General features: G+C 35.4%; 1 protein-coding gene across 1 annotated transcript in view; it reads right to left on the reverse strand.

The window, feature by feature from the left end:
* LOC129236832 (protein sidekick) overlaps positions 1-12,474 on the reverse strand; it is a 188,636-nt gene that overhangs the window by 20,472 nt on the left and 155,690 nt on the right. Inside the window, exon 9 of the mRNA XM_054871084.1 lies at positions 4,076-4,273. Within this exon, the coding sequence (XP_054727059.1) occupies positions 4,076-4,273 (198 nt within the window). The remainder of the gene's footprint in view (positions 1-4,075; positions 4,274-12,474) is intronic.

Genomic DNA, 12,474 nt, shown 5'->3' on the forward strand with positions numbered 1-12,474 from the left:
TTTTTAAAACAACTTTTATAAAAAGTTTAAAACAATATTTTTCATAGGATACGAGTACAGTATGTCACATAAGCACGTAGTCGCAGACAAAAAATTAAAAAAAATCTTACATACGAGTATAATATACGGTATGTACCCAATATATTGACTTATCGATACTGAAATTTCGTTGCAAAAATATTCATATATAGTATGGTCAATCTCTCTACAAGAAACGAGTATTTCCTTTCATCTTCGATGTTGCTTTCCACAATTTCAACTCCTAGTTCTCTACAGAGCTAAAAAAATTCTCCGGACTGCTACTGCACATTTTACGAACCACTTCAGAAAGTTTGAACTTCATTAGAGCCTAAAAATGAGCAATGGCATATTCACTCAGCAATGGCTGTTTGAAAGAACGCGTTACTTAACGCAAAATGCTCAACTTCTCGTAAAGTTATTGGCGGATTATCTGAACTATGAGCCAGAACTATTTTTAAACCTATGCCATTCATTTCCCCACTTGCTCACAAAAAGCATTTCCAGGGCTGAGCCAATAAGTCCTTGGATCTGAAATATTTCAAAAACCTCTAATTTTAGCCTAACACATTTCATCTAACGTTACTCTAATTTGCTGATCCCTTCCAAATACGCTAATTTATCGAGGCCATCAAAATAGACATCTGTTTTCTATGTATATTAAACTCTATTTCAACGCCGAACCATTCCTTCAAGTTATGAAACAGGTTGCTGATAAGTTGTAGAGTGCTTAGCCTGATGAATATGCTGGAAAAAGCAAAACAGCAGTTCGTAATATAATTAAATCAATTTTGCCAGTGCGATTGCGGACTTGTTGCCAATGTATTGCCAATGTTCTGGTGAAAGATAACTTTTACTTCGCCAAATGCTGCTGTATTTGAATCGACCAATCGACAGTGGTTTTAACCCTGTTTAGGTAATGAATTTGAATAATACCTCGTGCATAAAAAAAATCTGTATCCTTGACATTGTTCGTTGGATTTCGGCTTCGATATTCGGTGTGCTCATTCTCCTCGGTGTATTATGATAAATACACCCTTCGTCAGTTTAGAAAACGTTCGTTGCCAAAAGAGCACAAAAGCTTGTTCGGATTGCGATTGAATATCGCCAAATACATTTTAGAATTTGTGAAAATATTGCATATGTTGTCAATCGTGAGATACCCTTTTGATATTGAATTATTCATGCAAATCTAAAATCACTGATTCATGTGGTGAGCATTTAAAAATTCACGAGATGTTCAGTTGCCAATCAAAGAATATCATGCCAAGGTCTCTTTCGACCATTTCTGGTGTGCGAGCAGATCTATCGGCGGTACTTGTGCATCGAAAATAAAGGCGAATCTATTAAAGGTGATAGCAGTAAATTGTTTCTTTTTCTTAGCAGTATATTTGTTTATTTCCTTTCGCCGTGTACATTAGGTTACCAGCACAAAAGAAAATGACGAAAAACTGTTCCATTCACACTATTGTCGGATGTCAGCCGTTCCACGTAGTTTGACCTTTTCTGTTTCTTTTTTACTTTATTATGTTTTGAAATCCTAATGTAAAAAACGTTGTAGCTTGGATATTGCCACCACCTTTAATGAATTCGCCTTCATCGAAATTGAGTGAAGCAGTGACAGATGGTTCCAGACGACTGCGAAAGCTCCCATAATAAATGCTTTTCAAGCCCTTGTGTCATTTCCATGAAGTGGAAAATAGTGTTCGGGGAAAAATAGGACAACATTAGCACTAGACTTTCATTTTTTTTTACGAAAATGTTCGGCAGTAGCCGTTTGCCACATTTTGAGTTTCTGTAAAAAAAAACTATCCTAAAGCGCGAGATGCTCACAATCTGACTTAGAGCTCTGTTAATCAATACATACTTATAGTGCGCACACTGACCGACGTATCGCAGTCCTCCACCACAGCCCGTAGAGAACAGAAAATTGAGCCAAACTTATCCCGTTGGAAACAACTGCGTTCTTTTAGTTACATATTTACACGACGCATTGGTTTGTTGTTTTTTGTGTTTGGTTGTATTGACACAATGTCGGTATTGATATACACAATTTTTCACACATAAGCGTTATAAGCTAACATTTTTCATTGTTTAATAAATCAAAGCCAAAAACCACCAAATGCAAATAGTTCATTTATCTATAATTAACATTATCCAACATTGTTTTTAAGTTATTTTAATAAAAATCATAATTTTTCTAAGTTAATTTGTAAATGATTTCGAAATGTACTGTTTGGCAACACTGTGTGGTGAGAGAACAATCAGCTGACAGGATTCTACGAAATATTCCAAAATCCTCCGATAAAATCTACGATACTACAATCCGGAAGCGTTGTAATTTTCCATTTACATAGGGCTCTGATTAGTTTTATCGTAACAGCTGTCCCGATCCTGCGTTTACGTCGGTGAGTGTGCGCAGCATTAGACTTAACTTAGTTTTCGTTTAAACTCAGAGTCGTTACTCAGCACATCATCACGATTCTACCAGCGATATTTTCATTGTCCATGTTTACAATTTTGTGCTTATTTGCTTGCTTTTCTTTATTTGCGCTTTGATGCGTTACCACGTGTTTTACATTTGCAAGAAAAATTAATTTGTATGGCATATTTTTAGGCGTCTTATTAATAATAGGTGAACAAATTATGTGGCAGCATGATTATCGAACGGCTCTCTTTGCACTTCGAAACTTAACTTAGGAATCTAAAATCTACAATGCTCTAAGTTTTCTAAGTTAAGTTGAGTTTTGGCTAACAAGAAACACGTATAGCTGGCATGATAGCTTGGCCTAGGTTCGTTGGTTAGTTTTTGTGGTGATTCTTCCAGAATCCAACTAGCGCTTCCGCACCATTTTGTTGCCACATCCTCGTTACCAACTTGTTTCCCAGTAATTTACGGCATGACTATATCCAGTCCGTGCGGTTTAAGAACCTTATTAGGTTGTTGACATCTAAGCCAGACAGTTGTTCGAGACTCTCGGATACCGGCCTGCCCAGGGTTAACATTCTGTCCTTCCATAGGGCAGGGCATTCACAGAGGAAGTGGAAGATTGTTTCCTTTTTCTCCGGTTGTTTACAACTGTGACAGTATGTCTTTTTAGGCAGACAGGCGACAGACCAAATTCTAGTTATGACTGCCGTTAGTCTCCAGGCATCCCGTCGTTTCATGTTTAATAATATTGACGATTGTTTGAGGTTGTAGGTGGGACATAACGTTCTGCTGATTTTGCATTTCGTCTGGTCTCTCCATCTACATACAATCCGCGATTCGAAGGTATTTTAGGGAAATTGTATTCTTGACTGCACCTAAAGGTGTGAATACCGATTCTGCAAGAGCGTTATTCATGGCAGATCCTCTTCTTGCCAGTTCATCTGCTTTTTCGTTACCTTCAATATTCCGATGTCCCGGCACTCAGATTAAGGTAACTTTATGGTTTACACTCAAGGTGGTGAGACTATTTCTACTTTGTTCTACCACCATAGAGTTTGTAGTAGCTGGCCTAAGTTACGTAAAGTTTTATCTAAATCTTGACTGACACAGCTTTTAGTAGAGTTATACAGCTGTTAATCGAACAAACAGCTATAGAACAAAAATATCAACGAAAGTATCTCCCTTTGCATGAAAAAAAATTACAGTACACCCGTTGAACATGACTACGCTCTTATGTGACATACTGTAATTTAATTGCTTGCCGTCATCTTTAAACAAAAATATTGACGTTGCTAAATATATAGACTACAAAAACTAAAATCAAAAAATTCAAAAATTTTTGTTTTTATGCAAATTGTATTTGATGCATTATGTGTATGTAGTAACACAATACTACCAAAAATTTGGAGAAATGGGTAATTGGTGATTAATTTATACATATACCTATAAGTGTATTATTCAATCTAAATTTAATCCTTCGGAAAAACATAGGAAAAATTATAAAAATCTATACGAGTGATTAAAAAAAAAATATATATATATGCACATATGTATGTACATATTTTCAAAATCAAAAATTTCTAATTCTTTTTATTTACTATATATAAGTGTAGTATACAAACTCACCTTCTTGCGGTAGTTCTACAATATTGCTCGGTTCTGATGGTGATCCCTCACCAACACGATTCACAGCACTCACACGAAACTGGTATACTGTAGCCGCTTTGAGGTTCTTCAACAGGGTCCAACGGTGTTCCGCCGAGACGTTGCTCAGTTCCGTCACCCAATTGAGTAAAGGTTCAGGAACTGGACCTACGAATTTTTCTGTGATTGTTAATGATTTAAAGACGAGATAGAGCGAGCGAGAAAATGACAGGTGTGGCAGAAAGAAAGAAACAGACCGAGCGGTGTGCGAAAGAAGAAAGGAAGAAAGAAATGTGTTGAAAGAAAAAGGATTGTTGTTTGGATATTAAGAGGTATTAGTATTGTGGAATAGAAATTATACAATTTTGTGTAAAAGTTAAAAAAACCAAACCCCAAAGAAAAATAATTATATATAAAAAAAATATGAAATGTGCCAATATATTTTTACAAATGATAACGCAGTGAAGTGATGGTTTGAAAAATATGAAAAACATGTAACGGGTGTAGATGGTGAACGAATTTTCAGGATATAGTTTGTACACATTTTAAGTCCAATTGAAAAATCATAAATTTCATTGTGAATACACACAAGTATGTGTGTACGTGTATAGGTAAGTGGTAGGACGGTGTTAAGAATCAAAATCAAAACGGTTGCAAGGATAGAGAAGGTATATTTTATTTGGTAAAATGCATTTTTGACCCAGAAAACCAATAGCAGCAGAGGCACGCAGATGACAGATTTGTGTGTGTATATGTCCATACAGTAGAGTTTATAGGCGATTCGAAAGTAGAAATGCATTGTCGTGATTACGCGTGCCAGAGTACGCGCGTGTGTATGCAGTGGTGTAAGTATGTTTTGTTTGTGCAAAAGAAAGAGAGAAAATAAAAACATAGTTTTGGTTTGTGAAAATTTTGTATTTTCTTGTTGTTTGTGTAAAAGGAATATTGCACACGTTTATATTATTTAATGAACAATTCTCAGAACTTTTCCACAAATTGCTGTTTCACATGTACCTGCTGCTTTATGCACTTGTATTGGTATAATTGAAAATGAAAATTAAAAACGAAGCATTTTACTGTGGCAACTGCAACTTTTGGAAAATATATGAGACTCCTTCTCTGAACAAATCAGACAAATGGTTGCTTACGGCTAAGTCATACACGCATAAAATGCTCATGTATTTTTTTTGTGTGTACGAGTATGTATGTGTGTTATGAGTTCTTGTTTAAAGGCAAATATGCTGAATAATGAAAAGTTTGATTTTAATTGGCCTGTATTTTGCTTCCAATTTTTGGTTTACTACACTAATACATTTTCTATATAACTACAGGGTGCACTATCTCATCTAACAATTCCCAATCGAATGGGTAATCAACCGCGTTTTTGAAAGGCCGTTTGCGTACATTTTAACACTAAATCTACCATGAAGGGTCAAATGACCCATTTTAAACTTTTCTTAGAAATAACATTATTAAATCACCGTTTGCCTTCACGACTTTTATTAAAAAAATATATCGAATGTATTTTTCGAGATTAACTCCTCTCTTGCTAATTGTTTGACTTAGAAATATATGTGATCTTAGTAATGCATATAACATTTTAAAGACGGGTCATTTAACCCACTTTGGTAGGAATAAATACATAAAGTATCGGTGGGTTTAGTGTTAAATGATATAGAGATATATACAGTTGAACAAAAGTCACCGTTAAATGCCCTGTACAATAAGCGCCTCATCACTTCTCTGCTCGCTATGTTTGGGCTCTGCTCCCTCGACGAAAAATTTGCATGAGAAAACAAAAAACAAAGTTATTGTGCAAGTTTGGTATTGGCAAGTTTCATTAGACCGCATTCTTGCAAGGAAATTTTTGTTGCTTCCACTTTGCGAATTTTCTTTTAATGTTTCCGTAATTTTCACACACAATTGCTAGTTTGCAGTCAACAACAACTTTGAGAATAACGAGAATGTTTGAATGAATATTTGAGAAACGACCACGCGGTGGAAATAATTGAAACAAAAAATTTAGTACTTAGAATTCATCCAACTTTATTTCTGAACATATTTCAAAAGAAGAAAAACCTAGAAGAAAACCTCTAGTAAGCAAGATGAACCTAATGAAGCGACATTTTTTTTGCACAGGAGCATACAAGCAAGACAGCCGATTTTTTGGAGAAGGTACTATTTTCTGATGACAGTAAGTTTTGGTTTTATAAATCGGATGGATTTGTTTTGATCCGGAGGCAGAAAGGCGATGCACTACAGGAGAAAACTATTCAGACAACAGTTCAACACGGAGAGGTTGCCGTCATGGTGTGGGGGTGTATGTCAGCGGCTGACTAGCAGGGAGGTCGTATTTATCGAAGACATAATGGAAAGGACACTGTATCTGAACATTCTTCAAGAGAAGTTGTAGAAAAGTTCTCAAAAATTAGGCATAGAATAGCTTGACAAACAGCGAAAATTGGTGGATCTTGTACTTTTTTTTTGTACTTAGAAAAAAGCCAAACACTTCTGGATGAATGGCAAAAAAGCCGGTACATTCGATGCAGAAAAGCTTACAAGATGTTATAAAAAATAATGGCGAACATACAGTTTATTAAAACAATTTTAATTCTCATAAATGAAATACGATTTTGTCCAAAAAAAAAAATTGGTACTACAAGCAGTTAATTATTATTTTCGTAAATAAGGCAAAACTTGAAATCTTTTTTTTTTAAATAGATATAAACATATAATGAATTGTAGCTTTTATTGAAAATACTAAATTTTTGATTTCAATTGTTTTCTGAGTGTGCTTGCTTCTCAATAGGCGAAATTACGGTGTTTTTCGCCCATCTGAACGCATCGAAAGAAAATAATTATTGTGTTAAAGCTGTTACCTTAATTCGTAATTTTTAATCAAATTTCTTCGAAAACGAGTCTGTAGCAGATCACTACCAACACGCGTTACCAAGTCCGCGTTCCTAAAATGAATATATTTAAGCTGTTAAGGAAAGTGCTATCGGAAATCCAGATGTCAAATAACAGTGGAAGATTTTGAAGCAAAACCTTCAAACTAGGAAGGTTCGGAAAAAATCGGTGTTTTTAAAAATAGTTTGTTTTTTATTTGGTTAATCACGTTTTTCAGCCTTTATTTTTATTTTCGGTCTTAATCGTTTTTTTTTCCTTTTAAACATTTTTACGTTCCCCAACAGTGTAGTGTAATTACTTTGCACAGCTTGGAGATAGAACCTCTTTTGGCAACAAGTGCTACTTTGGACTAACTAGGCAAACGAGCAGTAAAGTCCTCTCTCGGCGAACAAAACTAACACTCTACGGGCTCATCATGCCGTCCTATGGCGTAGAAACATGGACGATGACAACATCCGATGAAGCGCCGCTTGGAGTGTTTGAGAGAAAGATTCTGCGCAAGATTTTTGGACCTTTGCACGTTGGCAACGGCGAATATCGCAGACGATGGAACGATGAGCTGTATGAGTTTTACGACGACATAGACATAGCGCAGCGAATAAAGATCCAGCGGCTTCGTTGGCTGGGTCATGTCGTCCAAATGGATACAAACGCTCCGGCTCTCAAAGTATTCGATTCGGTATCAGCTGGTGGTATCAGAGGAAGAAGGCCTTGGAAAGATCAGGTGGAGAAAGACCTGGATTCACTTGGTGTGTCCAATTGTTGCCGATTAGCACGAGAAAGAAACGACTGGCGCGCTTTGTTAAACTCGGCCAAAATAAGCGTAAGCGGTTATTGCGCCAAATAAGAAGAAGAACTTGGAGATAAGATTTAAATTTTTGTGATGTCCGAAAAACTTCAAAGTGACTACTAAAATTTTTTTGGGTGATCTGGGAGCTAAGAAAAATCGATTGAGAATATTCTGATTATCGCACGCGTTTTGTGCTGCCCTGCAGTAAGAAAACTTAAATAACACAATTTAAAAATTAAAGAATAAAAAAATAAATTAAGATTAAGATGGCGCACCCTGTACATAGTAATCTAAGTATGAAAAAGTATTGTGTGTTAGGCTGAAATTTAAAAATTTTGTATACTACGCAAATGGAAAGAGAGGTAGTTGAGAGTAATGAAAGTTCCTGCTGGTATTAAAAAGAATTCTTCATTTCCTTACTATTGTTGCTGAATTTCAAAAAAGCCTATGCAACTTAGTTTTATTATCTTTGCAAAACGAAAAATTTAAAAACTTTAATGTTTTTTTAGGTAAATTGGAAGAAACCTTTGTATTTATGAGAAATACATAGATACGTAATGTGGAAATTTCATTAAGAATATTTTTCTTTTGTTAATTTACACTTTTGATGGGCATTTATACTTTTTTCGGAAACTAGCGATGCCGATACTTTTTCTTCGACTTTTATGCTAAATTTGGTTTAAATTTTTTTACAGTTATTATGTTATTTCTCACCAAGAACTCAACTGCAGTTAACAGGTCTATTAAGTTTCAGCATTATGAAGCGAAAAACAATGAACGCAAGCAACGATGATTGTTAACATTTGAGCTTTGCTGACAACAGATGGCTAACAGAGCTGTGTGTATATTTATGTAAAGAGTAGGGTGGTCCAAAAATGCATGGGAAAAAATTTATATTAAAATTTTTATGCTGCCGCCCCCCATAATGGTAAAGAATGAAAAATAAAAAGACGCGTATTTTTTTTTTTTTAATCAGACCATATTTAAAGGTGCCGCCGGGGCTTTGAAATATCCCATGTATTTTGCATGGGAAAAATATACTTTTTCGTAGATTTCATGTAAAAACCTGGAAAATGAATATATTTTAACCGGATACCTCAGTTTCTCTTCATAATTGGTCAGGGAATAACAACCAATTATGAAATAATTAATTTTTTTGTATTAACTATTTTTTATAGAACCCCAAAAAGCCCCCATAAAACGAAAATCTAAGAAAAAATCGAAAAACAATATTTTATATAAAAAATAGTTAATACAAAAAAATTAATTATTTCATAATTGGTTGTTATTCCCTGACCAATTATGAAGAGAAACTGAGTTATCCGGTTAAAATATATTCATTTTCCAGGTTTTTACATGAAATCTACGAAAAAGTATTTTTTTCCCATGCAAAATACATGGGATATTTCAAAGCCCCGGCGGCACCATTAAAAATGGTCTGATTAAAAAAAAAAAAAATACGGGTCTTTTTATTTCTCATTCTTTACTATTTTGGGGGGCGGCAGCATACAAATTTTTTTTGGACCACCCTAGTAAAGAGCGTCATATGCAAACCTCATATTTTTGATTTACTTTTCTAGCATCTTTATTCTGAAATAATGGGCGTATTATTCTGTTCGTTTGTATAATATTTTTGTTGAAAATAAAGGAAAAGCTAATTTCCGGTATGAAAATTCGAACACACAAAATTTAATTAATGGTCACTATTTTGGTTGTAAAGTTAGTCCCTGCTCCGGCCACGCCTGAGAGTATCCTGTTAAAAGTATATAGGTGCGTTCCCGTGGGAGTAAGGTTTGCCGTTTTATCAGGATTTAGTCAGAAATTACAAGAAAATAAATTTCAGCAGGCAAAAATGCTGTAACTGAGAGCACTTTCGTGAGAGTTTACGTTTTCTCTCAATCGCAGAAATTCGCTAGGAAACGTTTTTATGTGCTGCTCCTGTTTTGGCAAAAGATATATTTTTTTAATATTCAGTATTTAAATTGTGTATCAGTGTATAAAAAGTAATGCCTGTTTTCTGAGAACTTCTGATGTAATTTGGTATTATGCGATGTGAAGTTACAAATTGATATTGAAATGAAACGAAATGATAAAAATAAACATGCAAGTGTGTGCACGTATACATGTTCTTCCAAATAATGAGGCGATGACCGTGAGATATCCTTGTGTGTGATGTGCTGATAAGAATTTGAAGTTTTGCATATTAAAAACATCTCGTAAGTAACAGCATCCAATTGTAGGTTCACAGTAGACCACATCAGAGGTCGCAGTGCACTATGACCCAATAAAATTAACTAAAGCTAACTAATTTTCAGACCTTTTTGAAGTGGTGAAGTATGTGAGGAATGTCCTATGGCAACCTATAAATCATGTAAATAATAATTATTACCCACTGATTCTGGTACTTCGGTCTCAGATGGGTATTAAAAGGTAGAATACACTCTCGACAAACAAAAGCTAAGTATGCCGAAACTTCATATTGTATGGCGCATTAACATGGACGATGTCAGGGACATTCGAAAGAAATATTCTACTTCTATCATCTACTATAATTGGGGGAACTTCCACGATACAAAAATGAAGGTAGTTCCACTTAGTGACATTAGCAGATTATTATTATTATTATTATTTATTAGCAGATACTTTTGCTGTTACTATGACACATTAAATGAAATCTAGTAACAGATGGAAAATTGTAATACATTTTTTTTAATTGACTTTGAAATAATTTGATGGAAGTAAATTTACATTTTTATATGGTTTTTAATTCATATGTACAAGTATATCGTGTATTAAACTTGTTTTTAGTCGACTGAGAGGACTAAAAAAATATTAAATTGAATTATGTAAAAAAATTTCCATCCCGAAATGCTATAATTTATACTTAACTATTAAGCTTAAGGTTACGCTTTTAGCAATAAGAAGTATCGAAAACCCCTGCATCCGTCAAAAATTCAAGTGAAACTACGTTCTTTTTCTTATCATGGGAAAATTTATCTGTGACTCTAAATAATGTGATTAAAATTTTTGTACGATCAACTCTTAGAGAAAGTGAGCAGTTTAGACACAGTATTGTATTTGTATTCTTCACGGATGGATCAAATAAATAAAACTTCAACCTTCAACCTTGCTTTTTTATCGACGGGCCCAAAGAATAGGTACTGGGGAATAAGTATAGGGGAATAAAGAAGCAGTTTTAATCTCGAGGCTATGGTCTAAGGCCAGATAAAATAAGTTCGTTTTTTATTTTTATTATTACATATTTGCTTCATTTTAATATCAAATTCCGACCAATCCACCACAAATGAAATTAACTCAGATTTAGACGAATTAATGAAGGGCCTGCTAGGGCTATTCTAAATAATCTGGCTACACGGTGCGCCTAGAACGTTGTCTAGGTCCCTGCACAGAAAGCATTGTTGAGAATTGGATGGCGGACGAGCTGGCGAGAAGGGGAAGTGATCTCAAATCAGCCAATTCTGCGCAGTATGTGGACGTTCCTTTATCTTCAAGCAAGCGTTGAATCAAGTCGGCCTACATCGCGCAGGCAAATAATAGATGGGCGCGAATCCATAATGGAGAGTATGCAATTTGAAGGAATTAGCTGATTTGCTGACGTAATAGGGATAATGACAGCAGTTTGTTTACAACAAAACTGAAATTGTGTTGGTGATCTAAGAAAAACTCAAAGCAGCCACTGCTCATATTATTTTGTTGCCGTTTGAACAACGACTGATTGGAAGCGTGTAGAAACACGTGGGAAATGAATAGTCACAATCCTGCCGGCAAAATCCCCGTGACGTAACAGTCAAAGTTATTCTTACAATTTTGCTTTGCCAAACCTAATAATTTATCATCTTTGCGAGGTAACTAGACAGGCCGAGTCAAGCATGAGAGACCACGGAATAAAATCCCTCATTAATCTAGTATCATCACATGGGAAGACACCGGGAAGGTATAGGCTTTCTCTCTAATGATTCCTGTATCATGTACATAAGTATTATATTTTCTATTTATTTTTAAAGCTTTGAATTTTTGGAGCAAGCTTCAAGCAAAAAAAGATAGTTAGGATCGGTCTTACAAAACGAAGGTGTAAGTCCTTAAATGGGACCATTGAGACCTGAAGATTTATTTATTAAGTTATATAAAACTTTCAAAAAAGCCTTTTTTGAAGAGAATTTTACCTTTAAACCGCAATAAGGTGAGATCTGATGAGTTGCATATATCGCGAAATCAGAGTATTAGGACCCTTTGACTACTTGTGGTCAGCTCCTAGAAAGGTAGGTTTGGTGTCAGCTCAGCGAGCGTGGGCAGGTACATAAACTTGTAAGATCGCGAGATTCTTCTGGCTCTGGGGTGCATCGGAAGCGCTCGAGCGAGTTTCTAAGACTAAAAAAGCCTCAACACTCGAACTTTGTGGGTGACCTTACAGCACTTTGTCCGCGAAGTGTACGTGATGTGAGAGACTCGAAATGTATTCGAGTCCTTTTTGCGTCAGCTGTATGGAGGATGAGTTGGAAGTATCTCCGTAGCTCCTGCAGGGATAAGATTTTGGCACCCTGGCTCTCAATTCTGTGCTACACCTGCTGATCTAGGAGGCCTAGATATTAGCCGCCTGATGAATTTCATCAGTAGCATGAAACGGTTACACGACCGTAATTCATTCATTGTTCGGTCGTCA

Source organism: Anastrepha obliqua, chromosome 2 (genome assembly GCF_027943255.1).
Source record: "Anastrepha obliqua isolate idAnaObli1 chromosome 2, idAnaObli1_1.0, whole genome shotgun sequence".
Lineage (NCBI taxonomy): Eukaryota > Metazoa > Arthropoda > Insecta > Diptera > Tephritidae > Anastrepha > Anastrepha obliqua.